At 34.5% G+C, this 25,152-nt stretch overlaps 1 protein-coding gene across 6 annotated transcripts in view; it reads left to right on the top strand.

Moving 5' to 3' along the window:
• Positions 1-25,152, top strand: part of KCNH7 (potassium voltage-gated channel subfamily H member 7) — a 213,779-nt gene that overhangs the window by 161,403 nt on the left and 27,224 nt on the right. For 3 of the 6 annotated variants that reach the window (XM_033064838.2, XM_033064840.2, XM_042779454.1), the window contains 4 exons: positions 7,697-8,122; positions 12,485-12,884; positions 13,378-13,577; positions 23,514-23,766. In XM_033064838.2, coding sequence (XP_032920729.1) covers positions 7,697-8,122; positions 12,485-12,884; positions 13,378-13,577; positions 23,514-23,766 — 1,279 coding nt within the window. Of the gene's footprint in view, positions 1-7,696; positions 8,123-12,484; positions 12,885-13,377; positions 13,579-23,511; positions 23,767-25,152 lie in introns of all 6 variants that reach the window. The other 3 variants (XM_033064839.2, XM_033064842.2, XM_042779453.1) reach the window with 1 other exon arrangement.

The following is a 25,152-nucleotide window of genomic DNA, read 5'->3' on the forward strand; positions in this document are numbered from 1 at the left end:
ATCAGGTGCAGCTTATGTATGGACAAAGAATGAAAAGTTGCTGGCACCCGGAAGTGCGGTTTATGCTCAGTGTGGCTTATAATCATGAAATTACTGTACTTTTTCCCACTGATTCTGTGCTACTTTGTTTTGGTTTTGTTTCTGTTGGAATACCAGAGTATTTAATGAAGAATCATCATGAAGATCACACCATGTCTTGACATAATTTCCCAAAAATAAAATAAGTTTTTACATTTTAAAGCAATTAAACTGGCTAATGTGAGATCCAGCTACTGGCTGAGCAAAGTTTATCGGCCCACTTCTCCATGGTCACAAATCCACCCTTTTTCTATGCCTAACCAACATAAATTGAATGGGTGGCCCTAGAAATCTGGACCATGCATTTATAAGTTGTTTTCACTAATGAAAAAAACTTTGTATCATCGGATTGTCTGCATCTATGTATGCAATCTGTTCCATTTACCCTTGCCAAATGGCTTTTTGGTTTAAATGTTGATGGTCGAATTTTATAGAAGTTTGGGTAATGCACTTAATATTCCTAAAAGTGGTGTTGAGAGAGGAACTTGGGCAACCTGGGTAGAATGCTAAGACTGAATATCTCCTTTAAGTGAACAAGGTTGGGATGTGCTCATTAGGTACAAACAAGGAGAGCCACAGGGAAGGTGGTAATTTTTAAAGCAAGCTTTTCTCCCTACCAGAACAGTTTCAATTACAGCTCCTACATTTTTAAACACTATGGGGTCTAATTACAAAATGCAGTTTTTCTAGCAACTAAAGTTTGCTTATTTTGCGTATTATGGAAAAAATATTTACCATGAAACTGACAGTTAAACTTAGATATGAAGATCCGCATAAGGATCTTCCTCCCTCCTGTACTCCTGAGAGTTATGTCAGTAAGTACTGTAATCATAGAACCAAACTGTAAATGTAGCTACTTCATTATCACACCATGCACCTCAGAAATTCTTATAGCTTTTATGTTTTTCTTTATCCAATCAAAATGTATAATAATGAAAAATACTTTTTTTATAGTTATTGTGAGGTTGAGATACCATCAACAAGAACAAAATCTGCTTGTTTTATTGTCAGCTATGAACAGATGATAGAAAACCACACAATAATTTAAGCCCTTACGAGAAATTTGACACTTGATATTTTTTTTTCAGACACATACAAATGCTTGTCAGCAGCTTACTGTTGCCAGAAGAGTAAGGAATAACTCACAAACTCACTAGAATGTTGAAGGATAGCATTTGGTGTCTTCTGAAATAATATCCCATAGTGAATTTTTTAAATAAGAGGGTTACACAACATTTAATACAAATTCTGTCATTAACTTTAACTGAAAAGAGGTCCATATCTTTGCAAATATTTTCTTTAATAATGTATCTATCCCTAATTTAAGTTTTAAAGATTAGTAAAGTGCTCTCTAAGTGTTGCTTTGACAATCCACCAATGTGAAAGTGACTGGCAGGAAGAAGTTCCTGAGGTTTAACATTATATACAATTTCTTAATATTTTCATGGAAAATGAACTTTAAAAATACCTCCTGTCTTCAAATATCCAAATAAATAAAAATAAATTATAGGTGAGAGATATTGCATATATTCAATTTTGGTGAAAGAGTTCTGTTTAATGGCAATATCCAATACATATTATTTCCCTGAAACCTAAACTATTTTTCTTAACAAACAGGAAAAAAAGGTTGCTCTACTGTTTTAATGCATAAATTTCTTTAACCATTAGAAGATTTTGGTTTGCTGTGTATGCAAATATTTTTAGCTGAATAAGATGTATATAATTATTTGATAACTTTATCAAAGTTCAGCACTTCATGGCCTCAGCAAAGTGCTTAGCACTCACAGGACGTCCCATTGCTCTCAAACAAGATTCATGTATTGACAGATGGATACTTGGAACCAAAAAGAATATTAAAATACACTCAGATAAGCTTTGAATTTTCAGGTTTCACCACTAATAACAAAATTGCGGTTTCAATATCTACCTAAAATTACACTTGCTGAATATGTGTATGTAGTAGAAAAAAACAAAAAAAACCCACAAAAAACCCACAAAAAAAACCCTTCTATATAAGACCTTATTATTTTACTGCAAATTTTCTCACAGAGAATGTTTTGAGAATGTTTTAGCATTCAGCATTACATACAAATAGTCATACTACGTAATTGTAAAGCCTTTAATAAATTTAAAGGGAGAAAGACGAGAAGACAAGTATTACTGAATTTCCCCACCATTAGTATTTCAGGATATGTTCTTCCATAGCTGTCCTTTGAAAGACATGTTAAAATACGTTTTACGTGTAAAAATACCTAATAATGCTGATATGTGAAAGCCTTATGTAATGCTGTGTTTGTACCAAATCAAGAACACTTCAGCTTTCTTTCAGTACTGGTGTAATCTTGATTGTTCATGTCTGCATAAGGAAGACAATCATCAAGATGACTGAAATATGAAAATCCATTACAGTCTTTTGAGGAATTAGGAAATGCCTACTATCAGAGACCCAATGTTAATTTAAATTGCATTTGTACATTAATACTTGTGTGATATTTATTTTTAGCTGGTTTTTGATTCACAAATGTCCTTAGGAGGTCCAGTCTGTAGATGCCTCATGGTAATGCTATGAATAGAGAGGAAAGGGAAAGAGATGTACTTGCTAGTTATGGCTTGGCAGCTTCAATAGAACTAATACACAAGAGAAAAGAGAGACAGGAGAGGTTACTTCAAGAGAAAACAGTTCCGTAAAATCCATTAAAATTGTTTTAAAGCTGAAGCAATACTGTCTCATTTTGAGTGAACTATCATTCATATTTAAGGTCAGGACAAAAACAGTCAATTACAAGAATATGGCTTTTGCTTACAAGTCTGATTCATGTTTCTCATTTCTTTTCCTTTCCAAATTTTTTCTGTCCAATACTCTTAGTATACTTGTTGACAAAGATCTGAGGATTAGTTCAAAACTACCTGTTAAAAGGAAGACATTTTATAATGTATTTGGATTAGATCTAAAGAGACATTGTTCCAAATTCTTTCCTTTTTTTCCACCAGCTATGATAATGTTTGCAATACAATTATCCTGGTTCAGTTTCTTCTTTACATGTTCGTGTAATTTCATATTTTGGTGTTGAATATGCTTTATACAATTTTAAATCCCTATTCACAGCATATGAGGAGCTGATATGTTTCTATATTTGCTACGTCCTCCCTGTCTTAGGAGTACAGGAGTGATCATCCATTCAGTTCTCAGGCTGTGTGCCTAGCATCAGACCACCCTTGGAGTGAGTGCAGTAACACATTGGCAAAATAATATCTTTTCATGTCATAGAGTATTTCCTAGAAATAAATATTTCAACATTGTATTTGAACAGGTACCATCTTCCATAGTTTTATGCAATATGTTTTATGGATGACATAAATGCTTATTTTAAAGTTCCCAAAGTAATTTGGGACTATATTTATAGTTTGAACTTTATTAAATGTTTATGAAATTCTCTTAACATGAGAGGTGTTATGCAGTTGCTAACCTTGTTAGTGCAAGATTTACTTTAATTCATCTGTTGCAGAAGTAACAGTGACAAAACAGTATTTAGTACTGAATATAACTACACCATTTAAATATACATACACTTCATATGAGGCACACTTGGTCATGAGACATAGCAAAGTACCATCCAATTTATTAAGGTTTACAACCATCAGACTTCCACATCTACTTTTAACACAGATATCTGTGTACATCTACCTTAAAACTATTGGGTTTCCCTCAAGCTCTTACACTTCTTTTGATATTTTGTCACCTGTAAACATTGCTCTTTGTTCACATTTTCTGGATGTGCAGTACATGTTTCTGAGATGAAAAGTGTTACCTAGATTGTATGTTACATATTCTTTCTGTGAGTATACATTAGTCACCTATCTGCTGCTTTTGGAAATATACAGCAAAAAAATATTGTGACTTCTTAGTAGAAGTGAAAAAAGTCCAATATTTTCTGAATAACTTGCATATGCATTTGGTCCATGCAGTTGCAATATGTTCATGGGATGAGTTCAGTGCTTTGTGAAGGCATCAGACATGGTTCCTGGTTCTTCTCCATGTTTATGTGCTTTACATAGCTCTATAGTCACTTGAAGAGCCCTGGTGCAGCATGTAACAACATGAATAACCAGGAAACCATACTGGTAATCCATGCAATGGTTTGAGAGAAATATTTATTTAACAATTCATGGTGGCATTAATCATTTATTTTTTTCTGCTAAGATTTATTCATATGGTATTATGCTTCTTTGTTTCTAGGTCTTTGGTTTTTACTGTGTGCATTTGCATTCTTTAATAAATTTAGAATGAAAATGCCTCAAAACAAAATTTATGAATATACATGTGATAGCAATGTGGGTCTCTCAGAGTCTCTTGAAACTACAGTTTGAATAGTAGAATCATAGAATGATAGAATGGTGTGGGTTGGAAGACACCTTAAAGATTATCTCATTCCAATCTCCCTCTCCCTGGACAGGGCTACCTTCCACTACTCCAGGTTGCTCAGAACCTATTCAGTCTGGCCTTGAATACTCACTGGGATGAGACATCCACAGTTTCTCTGAATAGCCTGTTTCTGTGACACCACCCTCACAGTAAAGAATATTTCCTAACATCTAATCTAAACCTGTCTTCTATCACTTTAAAACCATTCCCCCTTGTCCTCTTGCAAAAAGGTCTCTCTCTGACTTCCTTGTAGGCCCTCTTCAGATCTGGGAAGGTGCTGTAAGTTCTCCTTATGGCCTTCTCTTCTCCAGGCTGAACAACCCTAACTCTGTCTTCATAAGAGAGGTACTCCAGCCCCCTCCTCATCTTTGTGGCCTCCTCTGGACTTGCTCCAACAGGACCATGCCCATCTCGGGCCGGGGGCCCCACAGCTGGATGCAGCACCCAAGGTGGAGTCTCATGACAGTGGAATAGAGGGGAAAAATCATGTCTTTTGACCTGCTAGTTACACTTCTTTTGGTGCAGGAGAAGAGAGAAATATTTGTGTCAATGATTAAAAAAAAAAAATCAACTAAATTTAGAGAAGTATGAATTATGGGAGTCCATTGCTGTTGCAAAGCAGCTTTTATGGAAGTTTTCTGCTCAGTTTTGGTTTTGATACTTTCAGTTGTACATATTCTCTTTACTTGACAGAAATTAGAGAGATTAAACAGTTTGCCTAAGATCATTGAGAAACTCAGACACCAGAGTAAAATTCCCAGGTTATCCGACATCTTGTGTAACATTTTGTCAACGTATTCTGTTTTATAAATGAAGCTGTACAGAGAAGTAGGGTCAAATACTGTTCCTGCATGTGACGCTGCAGAGCATTCAGCAAGAGTCCCCTACACAGTCCAGTTACCCAGTGAAGCTTATGGCCAATACTTGCAAAGCACATCAACCCAATTTGGCTCTTTGAAACTTCATCAAAAAACACTATACAAAACAAGAGTTCTGTCTCTACTGTGTTGTGTGTCTAAGAAACTATCACCAAAATAAGTTGGATGCATTTCTGCTATGATCACTTTATAGTGCTGTTCCCTCATTTTGCACAATTGTTTGGGTTTTTAAACTCTAGTTTTGCCAAACTCAGTTCAAATCAATTTAGGAATAAATGGAACTAAAATTAGGAGTCAGATTTCAGGGGAATTAATCCAATTTACATTATGTGTTGCTCTGAAATTAAGCACAGTGTGTCTAGAATTTTCAAGCAACAGAAAGAAACATGTGAAGTAAACTTTATTGTCCTTGTTACCTAATCTGTTTTCTTCATTGTCTGAAAATCCAGCAGGAGAACAGTGATATAAATTTTCTAAATAGCAGTTCACTTGGCACATTCACTCACTGTTCTCAAATACTAAGAAAACATTCTTGTCAACTCATCAGGTGAGGGACTAAAAATATTAAGACTGCTTAAGAGACTAAGCAGTGCTTCAGTTTGCTGTCAGCTAATGTGTTTAATGCATAAAAAATAGCCAGCACCATTAGTTAAGTGCAAGTCTTAGTTACAACACAAAAAATTGATGAATAACCTCTTCCACCAGCTGAGCAAGTGCTTAGTGGCTGCTTCAAGCTAGCTTCAAGCTATTCTTTTGGATGATTTAATCACATCTTTATTCAAGTTCAAGGAAGAGTGGTTATTAACCCTTGTGTTCTCACAACATTTTCAAAGTAAAATTTGAATGAATAAGATTAGTGCTATTTTGATTACTAAGGATAGGATCTAAGACTTATACAACACTTTCTGTCAAAAATTTAAACAGAAAAGAATGTACTGACCCTCTTTTATAAAAATTTTATAAGATTATGTTTGAGGAGCATGGATTCCCTCAGTCTTGAACAAGCTGAAATCTCAAGTTCCAAAATACTTGTAAATGTAAAATACTTAATAAATGTAAAATGAAAGCAAATAAAAGCAGAAAATATCACTGAAAAGGTATATCCCCTTCCAATCATTATTTCATTTGAATAGAATTATTAATTTTAATAGCTTTTGAAATAGCTTATTTTTTTAATGGAATTGTTTTTAAAGACCGGGAGAATAAGGAATAAGCCAAAGTAACTGGTAGAAAAAGGGTAGAAGATATCATGAATAAGAATATTGCCCAAATGAGTAATAACTGAAGGTTGTCACCATCTGATGTTTGTTCACCAGTCTGTGTAAAATGAAGTGGTGTTCTGAGTCCCCTAGGAATTTGGAGATCATATGCAGCCCAGAAGGCAATAATTAGCATCATTGTTGACAATCTCAAACACTGAATAGAGACAAAATATAATTTAACTTTTTATTCTTAAAGGTTTTGTTCCTTCATGTCAGAGTTCAATCAGACTGAAAGAGCAGTCAAAGGAAATATTTTTTATCTGGTGTTCACACAATGCTTGCCCTTTGCAACAAAGCAAACATTTCAGCCTCGAGAGCCAGCAAATTAAGGAGTGCTTACAAACATAATCCTTCCACATAAAAGTGAAATCCATCTTAGATGTCCAGCAGATAACAAATCCATACTTTTACAAGAAAAATAAGCTTTAGGCATTGACAAAGTAGAAGTGAAGCAAAAGGCAATACTCCTCTGGTATCCTTTGTCACACCTTTAACTGAACTAGAACTATAGCCTCAGTGAAATTTGTCTGTGCGGGAAGGTTTTTCATACCACAAAACTCAAAGTATCGATATCTGTCAAGGACTCTAACAGATCTTTCTCTAACTTTTTTTTTCTATTTTTCATTGCCTACACTTTCTAATGAGAGTAAACTCTTGTAGGGAATGTAAGCCAATGATAAAAGATTTTCTTGGGGAGAAAAACACTGCAAGAAAAGTCATTCACTAACCATGAGTAGGCTGGCAAGGTTATCATGTGGTAGATAAATGAATTTGATGACATGCTTAATAATGCAGATTTTATGAATATAAGATATGCCCCTTAATGTTTGCTACAGGGGACAAGAATCAACCTACCATAAAAAATTGTCAATGAATTTATTGGACCTGGCAGACACCATGAATTTCGCAGAAATTTAGTTTTCCAAAACACAAGGCAATTTAAACTTAATCCTCAAAACTACAATGAAGAACTTTTGTCCTATATTTGCTGTGTTTCCTGGAAGCTGGAGTAGATACACTGTCTGATTATTGATGTGGTATATTTTTTATTCTAGGTTCTATCCTTAGGGGCTGATGTTCTACCAGAATATAAACTCCAGACACCTCGCATCAACAAGTTTACTATATTGCACTATAGTCCTTTCAAAGCTGTCTGGGACTGGCTCATTTTACTGCTGGTCATATACACCGCCATATTCACCCCCTACTCTGCTGCCTTCCTTCTGAATGACTCTGAGGATCGGAAGAGGAGAGAGTGTGGATATTCCTGCAGCCCACTGAATGTTGTAGATTTAATTGTGGATATTATGTTTATCATTGACATTCTAATAAACTTCAGAACAACATATGTAAACCAGAATGAAGAAGTGGTAAGTGATCCAGCAAAAATAGCAATTCACTACTTCAAAGGCTGGTTCCTAATTGACATGGTTGCTGCAATACCTTTTGATCTGCTGATTTTTGGCTCTGGCTCTGAAGAGGTAAGCTTAAATGAATAAGAAATCTTAAATCTTAATCTATTACTTCTATTATTGTATTCTGTTTATCCTAAAGTATTTTTTGCTTGTCATTGAATAGGCTGATTAGCATTTCTATCCTATCTTTTAAAGTTAAACTAAAATTAAATCTTCTTCTGTAGAATAATGTACAATATTAGCTTTCATTGACAAGATAAATCATTGAATTATTCATCTAGTATTTTTCAGTTATACCATATTTGATACTCTCTTTAGAAATAATAAATATATTGTGTATGAAGGACATGGTCAAATGGTTTTATATAAGAACTGCTGCTTTGATTTGTCACTTATTTTTAAAAACTGCCCATGATGCATGTAAGTACTGTGTTTGCATTGCATCATTAAAATAATTTTTCTCTGTTCAAAATGTTTAGGTCAGATGTTTACTTAGCAGAAAACAGATTAGTTGTACCATGAACCATACTAGTTAACAAAGAGCTTTGACTGTTGTCAATTTTGTCAAGAATATGGACTATCAAAAGAAGGGAAAATATTACCTTGACAGGTATCATCTATCTACACAATTGAGTAAAAAAACTCAATTCAATATATGCATCCAAAACTGGCCCAAAGATAGAAATGTATATGGTATATTCTGGCTTCCGAACCCAGTCCTTCCAAATGATTCTATTTAATTTAAGAAGGGATAAAATCATAATTTTTTTTTTGAAAATTAGAGAATTGAGTTTGAATTTTCTGTGATGCACAGAATGCAGAATTATTTTTTTTTTGAAGCAGCAAACCAAGCAAAAAGTAAATGAGAATTCTACAAAACATGAGATAAAGCCATGCACTAAAAATAAATGTAATTAAGGAAAGCAATAAGAACAGAAAGAGTAATATAAAGGACAGAGGGAACATATTAATAGTTCTCTTACCAGAAGAGAACTTTTTTATTCATTAGGTGACTAAAAAACCCAGAGATTTAAGAGAAAATTTGATCATCTTTTGCATTCATTATCTGTGGCAGCTGTCCATCTTTCTGCAGATAACTTTTTCTGTGGTTTTGAAAGCATAGATACGTGAAAGACAAACATTTTCATAATGGCATTACTTCTAACTCAGACTACAACATTCTCCTTCAGGCATGGTCTTCGTCCCTTTCTGATCATTGATCACTTGGCATTTTCACTTGTCACTGAAAAATTATTTTCAGTGATTAGAAGTGTGGAACATAAAGGGATCAGTTTCAAAGTTCATTGAAGCAGTGCCCCTGGACATCATTCTTCCACACCTCCCCTCTTACAGATGTTCTTAAGAGTAAAGTTCCAGGTGCTAAGGTCATGCTAAAGGGATAACTTTAACATAAGATAGCATTACAGATTACAGTAACAAACAAGTGCATTCTTGCAGAATGAGTAGAAAAATATAAAAATGTGGAAGTTGAGACAGAAATTATTGGACCATGTAATGACTTTTTCGCAATTGCAGATATAAGTAAATTGATTCTTTATTTCCTCAAAATCTAGCAATTGACAAGTTTCTCTACCTGAAAAAGCTGGTTTGTTTATCTAAGCAGCAGTGATGCTATATGGATTATGTTCCTTTCACCATGCCATCACAGCTTCCCTCTCTCATTCCTGGTATTGAATATGTCAATCACTTTTCTAAGCTGCTACTTACTGCAGTTTTTCTTCCTACATTGCTAACTATAATATTTCACCAATGATCCCTTTCTCATAGTTTAGCAAGAAGAGGCAAATGTAAAACCGACAGAATGGAGCATTTTTCATTCAATAGAATTTTTTTCAGTCATAAGGGTTATCTTTTTTATGGAATAGCTCTCTTTTGTTATCTAGAGATTCTTCAAAGAAGATCCCCAATGAAAAATTGTATTGAATAGTCTTTTTATTAAACAACATAAGCTCTAAAGAGAGCTCCATGTGTGCTCATGCAGCTTTAAAACACCTTGATATCAAGTGGAGTCTTGAAAGGGCAGGAGATAATAATCCAAATACATACGGCACTATCCAAATGCTTCTATTTGAGTCGTACTTTTTCAACCATAAGAGAGCAACAGAGTTAGACCGTTAACTTTTCAGTTTCTAAAGCAAGGGAATAATATGATTTTAAATTATTTTTTTCTTCTCAATGAGACTCAAAATGATTGTTGGTAGTAAATAATTCTCTCTTCATTAGGTGTGGGTTGTTAAAAGTTAGTTGGCTTTCCTGATACTTGGGAAGATAAAAATAACGAGTAGATGGAGAGGAAAGGAGAGGAAGGAAAAGATTTTGATGTGATTATCCACCTACTCTTGAACTTTAGTCCAGCATATAGGTATGATGAAAACAGAGAAGCAAACAACCCAGAGAAGAGAGCAGCCTCTATCAGATTGCTATTTGCAGACATTAGTTGCTTGCACCAGATGTGGTAACTGATAGAGTAGGACCCCTGCCTCCTTGAATGTCGTGCTGATCAAAGTATTCCAGCACATCAACAGCATTATGTCACATGAGACGTAGTTCTGAAGCCAAGAACTTCTGTCTCTGGCCAGGATGAGTTTCTCGATGCTTTAAGCGTATCTAGTCTCATTCCTGCTGATTTTACCCCGAATAGATGAAATTTTCTTGTGTTATATACCTTCCACATACTCCAGAGCTCAAACTGATGTATCCAATTGTAGGATTGACACCGAGGATGAATAATATTAGCAAGTTTTAACTTAAGAATGTGGTGGAACAGAGTTGACATATTGTAGATTCACAATCTACCATCTAATCTATTTAAGGGGCACTGTAAGAATTTGCAGTCTCTTGCATGACACAGAGCTATGACTGCATCTGTAATAGAATGTTTCAAACACCCCGCTAAAAACAAATTTCTCTTTTCTTAAGGGATCATAAATATAGAAGCCTGATCTAAATTACAGAAAAAAAAAAAAAAAACCCTAATCACGATATTCACATGCTTCTGAATCTCTGCCTAGGCATAGCATTTTGAAGGGTGTGGTTGTTCAGACAATTGAAGTCACTAGCCTTCTTTGTGTGGTAATGAGAAACTCACCCTGAAGTTATTATTTGGGGTGTTAAATTGAACATTATCCTCTTGCTCATTTATTGAGAAGATATGAACTATTTATTGAGTTGTCCACTGAAAAATGCAGCCAAGAAAGACTCTTGTGTGTTTCAAGAGCTTTGAGATTTTACTTAGAAAAATGGTAAATGCAAGGATTAAATAAAACATAAAAACTAGTCTAGTACCTGTTGCAAGAAAGATTTAATGTGATGCATACTACTGCCTAAGTGGCTTGTGAGGCTTGGAAAACTTTTCCTTTTTAGTGTCATGTAATAAACATGCATGCTAATAAAGCAAAACAAACCAAACTAAACAAAAAACAAAACAAAACAAAAACAAACAAAAAACTTAGAAATGTGTGCACTCTTGGCATTTACTGAATACTTTTATATATGTTCAGACTTAATGCAAGGAAAAAAGGCAGCAGAGGTTTAGGTTTTTTTAATCCAGTCATTCAGCTGTCCATTCTATCTGCAAGGAATTAGCAAGTATGAAAATTATTTACTAATTGAAATTTGAAAACTTGTATTAATAACCTCTAGATTCCTTTAAAAATATTAGAACCTCAAAGAGGTTGCAATGGATAATAGCAGAAGACTGCACTAGAGATCTTGAAATATATTCCTGCTTAGAACTGTTCCAGTTTATTTTTCTAATGGTTTATTACTTTTATTACTGGGTCTTGCCACTACACCTGTAAAATGCAAAACAATTCATTTGGAGTAAATTTTCCAGGATGTTTTTTTCACAATGCTCCATCTTCGTTCACCTGTCAATACAAACAGGAGGAGTCCTGTAGATACACTCTTTGAGACACTTCTGCTCTTTTCTAGAATGTGTGTGCCAGAGCACTGCAAGGAGTTTCTAAGTTAGGATCAAACACAGTCACACAGCTTTGTTCAAAAATACTTATTACCTGCGTGGACAGTCATATAATTATGAGTAGTACCAAGAACTGACAGACTTTATAATATTAAAAAAATCACTAATCTATTGGATCATTAAATCCAGTATGGTCGACTGAAGAGTCAGATCAAGTAAAATATTCAACATGAGAGGGTATTTAGCACATAATGACAACTTCAATGTATCTTAATTTTAAATGTTCATTTCTTATTTTCATCCCTGTTTTTATAATGAAATTGATAGTTTAACAAAAATTAAATTAAGATTACATTGAAACCGGTTCTTCTACTTTTTGTGTTGATTCCCCAGAATAATGGAATTTGTAGTGGTTTATTCATGCTTACTATTCATGAGAATAGATTTGCTTACAGAGAAAATAAATTTCTACCTTGTTTTTGCAGACAACTACATTAATAGGCCTTCTGAAGACAGCTAGACTGCTGCGTCTGGTGAGGGTAGCACGGAAATTGGACAGATACTCTGAATATGGTGCTGCAGTTCTGATGCTCCTCATGTGCATATTTGCACTAATTGCACACTGGCTTGCTTGCATTTGGTATGCCATTGGAAATGTAGAAAGACCTTACTTGGCTCACAAGATTGGTTGGTTGGATTCTTTAGGAGAACAACTAGGAAAGCATTACAATAAGAGCGATGCAAGCTCTGGACCATCTATCAAGGACAAGTATGTTACAGCACTTTATTTTACCTTCAGCAGTCTGACAAGTGTAGGATTTGGAAATGTGTCTCCTAACACCAACTCAGAGAAGATCTTTTCCATCTGTGTCATGTTGATTGGCTGTAAGTAATTTTATCGTGGACTTTAATCTTTTTTTTTTCTCTCTCTGTGTTTGAGCAAATGAATTAACATTCTAAACAAATATGATTATAAGCATGCAGCCGGAAGGGCAAATTCCTAGGGAAAGGAATGTTGTATGCAAAAATATGTTGTGACTCATTCAGTGTCAGGAAGTAATCAAGTTGCTTGACTACTCAAAATCTGTTATCCAAACTGTCAGAATATTTGTGTTGCATATCAGTGTCTTTAAACAAATCCTATATAAGGTAACAAGGTGAGTTTGGAGTGGATTTAGGAAGTTATATACTATATATTATATATACCCATCATATTTGGGTAGTCATAATTATGTTTTATTTTTCTATTTAAAACTGAACTTATAAATGTATGCCTACCTTTTTAACTCTTCCCATTTTTCTTGACTTTTGCTTAACCATACTCATCTGCAAAGTGCAATTATATGACTTAAGCAACTTTTATTTCTTGTTAATCCAGCATTAATGTACGCTAGCATTTTTGGAAACGTATCTGCAATAATCCAGAGACTCTACTCGGGAACTGCACGGTATCACATGCAGATGCTGCGCGTGAAGGAGTTCATACGCTTTCATCAGATCCCAAACCCTCTGCGGCAGCGACTGGAGGAATACTTCCAGCATGCGTGGACATACACCAATGGCATTGACATGAACATGGTATGTTCTGTTTTTCAGGCAGAGATGCTGAGGTATAGATAAATGCATGAGAAATTAGAAAGACAATGTAAGTCTTTAGTATTCATAAGCTGCAAAAGTACAAGCTTGAGAAAGTGGATATATATATATCTCAGTTGTTGACAATCAAGCCACTACATGTTTCACATACAAACGTTTCACTGCCTAAGTTATTGCCAGGTAGATCAGAAATCTGAATTCTCACTGTGTGTAGGAAAGCTTGAGAGCTGCAGGTGACTTCTGTAAGCTTAGAGAAAAAAAGTCATAAGTTTCTTATTTCAGACATAGGTGTTCCAGACTTTTGTTTGTTCTTTGCCCTGATTTTCTATTGCCAGTGTCAAACCAGAATTTCTGTGTTGCTATCTACAGAGTTACTGTTCTATAAAACCTGTGGAGATCAATTCTTTTTCAAAATCCTTCCATGTAGTCTAGAATATATTGGGATGGGTTGAAGAAAGGAGCAGGCAGGTTTAGCTGCTCTTTACAAAGAGAAACATTTGAATCCCATGATAGTCTGAAAGTAACTTGTTGGCATTCACAACCACATAATTCTTCACTGAAAACCACCACAATACTACTAACCATTTAGACATTCACAGAAACTCATTTCTAGGAATTGACAAGGAATAACACTCATATTTGCTGGTTTTTATTAAAAAGCCCCTGTAATCTCTCCTTCTGTAAATACATGGCTAGCTGAAAATGAATACCAATCTGCTAGTGAGCAAAAGAAAGCATCTATATCCCTGTCTTATTTTCTGGAGATAGAAACATTTTTTTCTGAAAGCTCAACATCATTTTGATGACACTGAGGGCACTGTGCATCTGAGGGACTTGTGAATCTGTGTGTCTTTAGGGATGCATCCCAGAGCTATTCAGAGCTAGAGATTAGAAACTCTCCAGAAAGCTGTCGAGAAAAGAAAAACTGTACACTTTTGTAACAATTTAGCTAGGAATCAACTTCCAAAATTTTTACATACATTCAAACAGCTTTCATGTGGTATCTATACACACATTTCAGAATGACTGTCAAGTACTACATTTTTATGCAGTAAACTGAAACAATGATTTTGATTAAAATCTTTTATTAAGGTGGATCACTGATAGTTTGACTTTATGGTTACCATTAAGTAAAGCAGATCTTAAAAATACAATAGAAAATTAATATATTTGGCTTCGCCTGCCACTTCCATGTGTCCCCTCCAGAGGGATAATATGTCCAGGGCAGGACAAGGACAATTGTATAAACCTCTGCTGGGGATTACTGCAGTGGAAGGCAGCATCAGTAGCTTCATCCTGTGTGGAACTGAATATCCCTAATTCCTTCTGATGGCAATGGAATTGTAGGGTACTCAGCACTTTGCAGGATCAGACCCTAAAGCTGCAGGTGTGTACTAAGACTAAAGTACCTCACTGAATTATTTCTGAAGATATTACAAAATCATATATGCCTTAACTAATTCATTACCACTAATGGATGTACTAAAAACACCTCGTTCACATGAAATAGTAAATATAACTGAATGTTGTCACCTGGAAAGTTGCATAATTCGGAAACTGGTGTACGGAAATTAGTCTTGGATTTGTCATTAATGTGAAATAACAATTAAATTGATTAAATAGCCCATATACTGCAATATGATTGTGAGGCAGCATGGAGGATTTATTTTAAATAAAGTGTGGAAAAACCCTCAAGTTTAGTATCTTGTTTTGTTGTATTTTATTCCTTATTCTGTTCACAGTTCTATCCCTCAAGTTTTATGTCACTTTATTTCCTTTAAGAGTTTGAATATATTACACTTAGTACAAGGAAAATATAAGAATTGTGTGATTTACATTGTACTTATGAAAGATTTATCTCTTTCCTGTCTGCTTCACACCTAAATACATGGAATAACACCACCCACTGGTAAGAGCAGGAGGTATTTATATCAAATTTAATTCCAGTATAAAGTGTGGAGAATATCCATGTTATCTGTTGGGTTTAGAGCTTGTTCAATGCTTTCTAACTTTAATTGTAATTTTTTGCATGATGAAGGGGTAGATAGCAAAGGGAAAAAATCCAAGTAGAATCAGGTGTGGGGCAAAATGGTTACTAAAAATGAGACATTAAAAAATGCTAATCTAACAACGTTTATTAATCACTGTTTTACCCCACAACTCAAGTCATGCTTCTCTGTCCAAAAAAGGTCATGTGCATATTGGTTTGCATTAGATAGTGCTCTGTAGTAATGTCACTGACAAAGATGTCATGCTGCTGATCATTCTGCATTTTCCTTTGTGTGAATGCTCTTGGTTTAAACCATATATGCATGTTAACACACGCACCAATGAAGTTTTCTTGGCTATCAGCCATTGCATCTGAGTTGGACTTGCATGTGTTTTTTTACTTAATTTTGCATGAAAGACTTGCATTTACAGAACAAAAGACTAATATTGTCCTCAGACAAATGTGTTTGACTCCTGCCCATGTTTACTTGGAGTTTTTGCAAATTCTGAAGGCAGAATTTCATCCAATATAATTTTTTTCTTCATTTCATGATGGAAAGTTGAAAAAAGAAATGTAGTCCTTTTTGTCCTTTGAAATATGAAATGCACAATAATTTACATTTTATATATATATATATGTACATGCAACATATACACACACATACTCATACATATATATATAAAAATAACATGGAGAATATATTTCAAAAGATACTTCAAATTATCCTCAGTAATATATTTAAGAATCCAGGTAAAGTGGAAAATAAAACATAATAACAGAAACCCTTTTAAACTCAGGAGTAACAGTGCGCTAAGACAAAACTGATTTTCTGAACAAAATTCTACACCTTAGATTGCAAACCAGAAGATAATACTTCATGTTTATTTGAAATGGTTAAACTTAAAATTAGCTTAAAAGACCTGCAAGTGAAATATGCTGAGACCTTGTTTATTTGTTCATTTGCTCCCTTCTGCTCCATTTCTACATATTTTTGATTATATTTCATTACATAATGTGTTTTGGTTAAAAACAGTTCCACATAATTATGCATGGACTGGATAAACAGGATTTGGGATTTATTTTAATCTGGATAAAAATCTTGAGTCTATAGAATAAGCATAATTTAAATTATGACCCTGTGATATACACTTGCAAAATAAAATTACAAAAAAAGTGTTTACATAGAATATTGTTTCATGAAAGATGTCCCCAGTCCCAAAGATCCCAATACTTGCAATATTTTTAACTACCCTGTTCTGTTTTTCCTAAATTCTTTTCACCTTCTTTTTCCTCCTTCATTCCTATGTTATCAGTCCAGCACTGATAATAGCATGCCTATGATGCTTACTCTAAAAAGATTAGTTATTTAATGTTTGAGATTTTTTTTAAGTTATGCATGTATTTTTTACAATCCTGTCCCACCCTTTCTTTCCATGGATCTTCTGTGCATCTGAATAGTTTTATTGGTTATTTTACATTTGAAAAGAGTTTGAAGAAGTAACTTAGTGGGACAAGCTGAAAAGTGTTCAGCCCAATGTAAACATTAATTAAAATTTTGGATGTGAGACAGATGTCTTTTTGGTTTGGGTTTTGCCCAATAGCATGAAAGGGGAGAGCAAGTCAGAATTTTTATAAATGAATGTATGATTTCTTCTGCAAGCATCCAAGCAAATGGTTAATTTTACTGTTGTGGTATCTGTCTTGGCCACTGTGATTGTGCAAGTACAGCAGAGCACACACCTATCTTGAACCAGCAATTCTATAGTAGCAAATAAAGGGCATGTTCACCATTGTCTTGAACAGGTTTCTTTTGTGAGAAATTGGCCACTGATACCTTGACATCAGTACATTTTTTATTCTTGCTTTGCCTCCCACTGTGATCACTTCTTACAACAAGACCAGTTTTATCAATAGAACCAGTGCCACTAATATATTTGAAGCAGAGGATTAGAGAAGTAAATTAAAATTTCAGAAACTTCAGCAATTCAAAAATTTCAGCAAGGAGAAATTCTTTGTACCATCAAAAGGCTAATGTAAATTAGTTGTGTTTGGAACAAAACCTAGCAGTAAATTCTTAAACCAGGGGAATACGTAATGTTGGAAGAATGTGGTACTGCTGTTTGCCTATATGTCAGAACAGAAATCTTGACATATAAACCAGCCAGGATTAGCTGGATTATGATTAGCCATAACCTATTCTTTCCTTTTCTAAAAAAACCCAAAAAAAACCCAAAAAACAAAAAACTTAAAAAAAAGAAAAAACTTTTAAAATGTGATTGCCTACTTTGAATTGAATTATAGAAAAGAAGATCTCATTGAAAAAAATATTTTCAAGAATGTTCATTTATTTCCTTTATCAGTTTCTCAGTGCATTGTAATTTTGTGGTCTAAAATCTCAAAAACAAGAGCAATTAATTTTTCAACTATCATATATTTTTGAAATATACAGATCTGGTCAATCTTCAACTTCTACAGACTTAAAACTTTTCTCTTGGTAAGGGAGCCTAGAGTTGAAGAAACTGGCATAATTTTCCATCTTCATTGTTCAGCAATGTATTGTATCTCAGAGAACACACTTCAGATGTACTCAGAGTCTGTAATAAGACTGTACAAGGATGGTCCACTGCAGCTTCAGTAATTTCAGCATAAAGATGTCCCACATCTGTGTTGTGGCAATGACTGGAAACAAAACATCTTATTCTCAATAAGGTTGTCAGGCTTCAATCTCATTGAAAAGTGAATTAGCTCATTATCACATACTGCTTCTCTTCTGTCCCAGCTGTTGAAAGGAAACATACTGAACATTAAAAAACCCCCATAATTCTATACAAAGAAGAGGATTTTTCAGAAATATTCTTTCTCCTATGTGGAGGCCAACAGCTTCTAGAGCAGAATGATTGCCACGTGTGACTTTCTTCTTCCTTTCTTAAATACTGATACCCCTTGGAAACGTTTCAATCTTCTACTTATAAAAATAATTAACTTCTGTTTTTAATTATCAAATGAATATTGAATAGTAAATTCTAAATTCTTTCTAGAAATAAAATTGCTGAATTACAGACATGTTTAGCCTAGATGATGTTATTAAATTACAAGAGTCAAACATTTGTGACAGAACTAAATCCCACATTATTCTCCATCAGAGGAAATCACTACTAGGGGACAGAGATCCTAATTCAAAATCTAAGCAGCACAATTTGTGCAGCTAAAGTCTCAGGTTAGCCTTGAAATTAGGTGGCTGGCAGAAAGATGAAAATTAAATGCATAGGTTATTTCACCAAATATATTAATTAATATTAATTAATTTCATTCTAAACAAAGACAAAAGGTAATTTTTAATATAAAGTTCAGATTTTATTATTCAAATATTTTGAGAACTTTATTCAGCATTCAGTGATGCCAATGTCAACATAGCCTGAGATCTCTCTTACACAGATGAGAACCAAATACATATTAAGTGTGTGTGTTCATGACACAAAGTGAATTTAGTGCTGCCTCTTTGTACCTTCAGCTGCTCAAATTATTTGCTGTGTTAGTTTTTTGTATGAATCAGGTTCTCAAACCATTTCACAAGGAAAGATCATGACAAGGCAAGAATAAACAGATAAAGCAGAGAAAGACCAGAATCCACTTTCAGTTTATGCCATCTCAAATTCCCAGATGAGCTTGGGAGTCTCCCTTTATCTTTCCTTCTATATGCTGGGCACCTGTCACTCATAAACAAGTCGGACTGGTTCTAGGACAAGAAAGCCTTATTCACTAGTTTCAACATACTCCAAACACACCACGACATGCCAGAGCCCTCTTGTGCTCTGTTCAACTGCAGCTTGGTGTTTAATGAACCCACCTATATTTCAGCAGAGAAAATGTGCAACAAAGGGTTATATGAAGAATTAAAGGAGTATCTTTGATTGTACGGCTGCAAGCACTGGAGAATATCTCATACTAAGAAAGTCTGAAAGACCTGGGTCTGCTCAGCCAGATGGAAGAAATGAGGGCTTGCAGAAAATCTCATCAATGTGAACAAATACCTGAAGGGAGGGTGTAAAAAAGGTGGAACAAGTTTATTGTCAGTGGTACCCAGTGACAGGACCAGAGGTAATGGGCACACACTGAAACTGGAGGCTTTGACCAACCGCCAGGATAACTGAGCACTGCTAGAAGTTGCTCAGAGAGGTGGTAGCATCTCTGTCCTCGGAGATATTTGGAAGCCATCAGGACATCACCCTGCATACCAACACTAGGTGGACCTCCTTGAGCAGGGAGAATGGAACAGATGAACTCCCCAACAAGAAGATCACTTTCAGCCTCAATCATTCTGTGGTTTGGTTGGTATGGAATGTGGTATTTCCATGTTTAATGAAAATTATTGTACGTGATATCCTGGTTTGCTTCAGGTTAGATACTTTCTAAATATTTTCTGTGAGACATATGTCAATACCTGTTCCAGAACTGATGATAAAAAAATCTAAAAATTGTCTTTAATTTTATAATTTATCCAAAAAACTCAAGGTTATCTTTGCCCCAAACAGTTACTTGTTTCCTGAGATTAAGGCACAAAGATGTGTCCAAGTCTGTTGTCACAAATGTCCCTGATAAATATGTGATACCTAGTTGTAATCTTCAGAAAAGAAATTAATGAAGCTGGGTTCCCTCGCCTCATAAAACAATCACATTCTTCAAGGCAGTATGAATCATGTCCCTACTATTCTCACAAAACAATCACTTATGCTATGTAAAATGTTTTACATCTCTCTGGATGACATTATCCTCCTCTGTAAGCATGCCACATAGATAAATCTATATTATTTGACATGGAGTAAGTTTTATTCCAAGCAGGAAGAGATAACTGAACTTAGCCTTGATAACCATCAATGACAGACAACTGGAACCTGAGGTCACAGCACCTTAACTGATTTTCCTTTAGTTTAGTTTACTTTTTCTTTTTATAAGGGAGAGGGCTAAAGCTGATTTTACGTCTTGTTACCTGTCTTTTTAAAAATATCTGTGTGTATTTCTTGAATTATGCATGAGTTCTGATTCTAAACATGATTCTAACCATAAGTATCCAAGATTTTTCTCACTAGGACCCTGTGGAATCACAACTGAGAAGATATTGTGTATAGCAACAGAAATATGTTAAGAAATAATGGAACAATTGAAACTCAAATCTGTATTTAAATTATTTATTCATTTTGGATTTTTCATTGATAATAATGTTATTAAAGAGAATTGTTGTTTTTTATTTTTTTTATTATTTAGAAACTTGCATGGATGATTTTCTAATATTTAATGTAGGCAGTGTGTGTACAAATTTGATGTTAATTCTCACATTATAGTATAATTTTCAATACAATTTCAGTAATGAAAATCAAAATATGAGAATTAATGTAACAAGTATTTGAGAGTTTGAGCTGGAAAAATTTCTGTACTGCATAGCATAAAACAGTCTGGAAACATCAAATTCTGTGCTGTGTCAGTTGCTGGACTTAGATTAGATGCCTCACTACACACAATGTGTGCAATATGGTAAGCTCTTTTTGGTAATATAGGTTTTCACAATGTTTTAGCAAATTTATCTTCAAATCAACTTCTTTCTTATATTTCTATGCTTGTATTAATGGAGAAATCTCCATTGGAAGCCAATGTTTTTTAGTCTTCCTTTTAGGCATTTTAAAACTATGATATTAAAGACTAGATGTCATTTGTCTCTGATGTAAAACTGCTTTAGAGTGTAAGCTCCACGGAGCAGGAACTTTTTAGTCACAGATGCTTGGAAAGAGGCTGGTATCTTTCAGATGTTATTGGCATTTAAATAACTATTAACTGATATGCAATGATTTTAGAACTGTTTAATGATAATTATATATTAATTATAAAAATAATGGTTTATATTAGTGAATATCCAAAGTATCTTCAGAAATATAAACCAACACACATGGGTTTTGCTTAATGGTAAAATACAATCCCTTGAAAATCAGATAAACAGCTGATATGAAAAATTAAAACAATTTATTCTAAGTGTATTCTAAGTGCTCATGACTTCCTAACAATTCAAATACATCTTTCTTGCAAGTACTTCTGAATTCAAAATATGTTTCCTATTTTGCATCCTATAAAAAATTGAGCTCTTCTAAATTGTATTCAGATAGATAGATAGCAAACAAATTAATTCAAATTAGGTCTTTCATACTCACGACTAGAGAACTATTTCAAAATAAACACAATTTTTCCTCTACTGTTTCATTTGGTGAACATACTTGTTTCTTAGTTTTTCAGTATCATTCAGTAAATAAATTCCTACGACCTACAAACTTTTTATTTCAATGTAATTGCATCATATTAAAAAGCTTAATTGGATACTAAGCTATTTCTAGTGGTGTGATAGATACTGAAAACAGAATGACACCACAGAAGCTTTTCATTTATCATATTTTCTTTTGCTTATTGTTGTTGAATGCTGGCTTTTATACCGCATGTATAAATTTCATGTGGTAATGCCATAAGGCTCCAAAATTGTTCTATATATGTGTGTTAAAACATTGTTTGTTGTTTCCCATTGGTTTCCATTAGCAATCATGGAAAAATTTCAATTCTGTTAAGGGTTCTAATATCTCATTTTTAAAAGATAGCTTGGCTTGTGTAGACAGAAGCCTCATATCAGAAATGTGTTCATCTTCACAAGCAAGGGATATGAGTTATGAATATATTTCTGCAATGAGTGTGAGTGCACAGGATTTTTTTGTGCTGAAATAGAAATTAATATAGCAACAAGTAAATGTATTTTGGATATATCTTTTCTCTGCAGAAATGTTTACATATTTATAGAAAAACAGTGCAGAGAATAAATGAGGATGAAATAATAGACTGATCTAATAACAAAGAGAAGCAATCCTGTTCACATATTCATAAGACTTGTAGCATCAGCACATATTTTGCCTTTAATAATATGCAACAGTTGTAGCTGTCCCTAGGGAAAGCATATGACCCAATCACATCACTGACAGCAGATAACAGGATACAATAAAGAAAGGTGGTGTGTTATAATGTGTAAGCATGGAGAGTCCCTCACAGTACGCCCATGAAGTCAGTAGCAGAAATATTTACAGATTCTAAAAGAACCAGAGGTGTGTTATCCTAGAGAACTTAGAATAGCTCACACATAATGACCATGTTGTAAATAACTCCCTTCTTTCCTTCCAAACAAAATTAACATGTTGCCATGGTACCCAAGAGGAATCCCATTATTCTACTTCAGGCAAACTCCTGTTATTCTGAGGAAAAGATGAGCAAAGACCACAGCAAGTAGCCCTGTGGTTTGCTGAACAAAGCATCCGTCCATGTAAATCTGCATAGCATTGTAGTTCAATAGGTCGTGTTGCTTTTTCCAATAAATAAGTCCTACACTTGCAAGCAGAATGTATATATAATGAAAATCCTAATAAAATGCCCCCTCTCTGAAAAATATCTGATCTTTTTCAGATAGCTCTAATTTTACAAATATCACAGTTGTTTCAGGAAAAACTTCTCTTATAATAAATGTAGTACTTTGGCAATTGATAAAAAGGAAATAGATATATGAGTCCAAATAAGTGAAATTCAGTCAAGACTTCCTTTTAACTGTCTTATTTGTTATTTTACTGCAGTATAGTCATTCATGTACCCTGATACCATTTCTTGAAATGAAAAAAATCTTAATAGCGTATTTTGTAACCACTATATAAATTAGTATTCATATGAGTAGTCACATTGTAAAAGCTTTGCAGTATATATTTACACTATGCATTTGTTGAATTTTAATACTCCTGCAGGTCTTAGAGTCATGTCTATTTGTAGGTCACTTCTTTCTTTTTGTCCAGGAAGAAAACAAAAATTATATAAAGACCTTTCATAGCATTCGCATGAAATCTTTATGCTTGTCCTTCCAGGTCCTGAAGGGATTTCCAGAATGCTTACAAGCTGACATTTGTCTGCACCTCAACCAAAATTTGCTTCAGAATTGCAAAGCTTTCCGGGGGGCCAGTAAAGGCTGTCTTCGAGCTTTGGCTATGAAATTTAAGACAACGCATGCACCTCCTGGAGACACTTTAGTACACTGTGGAGATGTTCTCACTGCTCTTTATTTTGTGTCGAGAGGCTCCATTGAAATCCTTAGGAGTGACATTGTTGTAGCCATTCTTGGTAAGTGCATTATTACAAGGCATGTTAAAAGAATCAGATTTTCAAAAGAAATATTTGCAGGAAATATTTGCAGGGCAGGAAATTTGTAAATATTTACTATTTTTTAAAATCATGTCAATACATAATTTCAGAAGTCTACATTACTCCACTAAAGATCATGTCTTCATGTGCACCAAAGAACCCACATCTTTGGATTTCTAAAGATTTATCTTTAGTCACATTAATCCATAGGTATAAGGTAAGCTGCAAGTTGCGGCAAGCAAATATCCAATTACTCCAGTTCTGATTATGCTGCAAGATCAAAAGTAAAGGCCCTCCTGGTTTTGAACAGTGATTAAGTTATTGAGACACATAGACTCCTCTATTTGCAACTGGACCAATCTACTCTGGGCATTCAAAATGTCTTCTAGAGATTTGCAGAAATATCTGTTTCTGCCCACTAGACATAAAGGAAAAGAAGAGAGTAACAGATTCATTGGATCTAGAATTAATAACACCAGTGTTTCCCCAATATTTCTTATTAACACATTCTTGTTTGTATAGCATGTTTAGTTCCTTGTTTTCTTTCCTAACCGAGTTGGCTCAAGACAATGCTCAGTCCAGCTGGGAGCTCACCTGCAGCTGCTGATAGCTCTTATGTGAAACCAGTAAGACTTAGTTATAGCAATATGAAAAGTAAAATAATTAAAAGCTTACATAAAATGACTACAGACTTTTTTCTTCAATTTTATATTAGATAATAAGAATGCAAAGAATAATTCAGTAATGAGTAAGGATTTTGCTGTACAGAAGCATATACCAGCTGTAATATCATTGGAAGTCTTTCTGTTAATTGGCCACTGTAGGAACTTACAGTCAGAAAAGTAGATGAAGCGAAATGTGGACTGGGGACAGTATGTTGCTATTAACCCACTTTTGACTGATTATTCTGTTTATACTTTGCAGGGTGGATATGTGAGCAGAACAAAGGTGTGCCTAAAGCAATCCTTCCCTAGGTTTAGATAGTGTTATCAAGATAATTTATCCTCTCATGCTGTTGCAGCTCATCAACTGGGCCAGCTTTAGGCATAAGCAACATAGGGAGCATTGCCCTGATTATGAGCAGTGTGGTTCATCAAGGAAGTCATCTCTCACATCAAAAATGTACATTTCTGTACTATTTCTATTGCACTTGCAATCAAGACAAACTGACAATTTCACGGATTCATCAACTTCCTGGGCCAAAGATGCAGACTGGACAAGTTTTTCATGTTGTGCATATCAGATCCTGTGCTCTCACCCCGCAGCAGAAACCCAGGTATTTGCAGGCCATGCCTATAGCTGTCCACACCAGGGACTGCAGTTTGGAGACTCATTCTTCCAGGGAATGGTAGGTTAGACAGGAGT

This window comes from Catharus ustulatus, chromosome 7, assembly GCF_009819885.2.
Source record: "Catharus ustulatus isolate bCatUst1 chromosome 7, bCatUst1.pri.v2, whole genome shotgun sequence".
Lineage (NCBI taxonomy): Eukaryota > Metazoa > Chordata > Aves > Passeriformes > Turdidae > Catharus > Catharus ustulatus.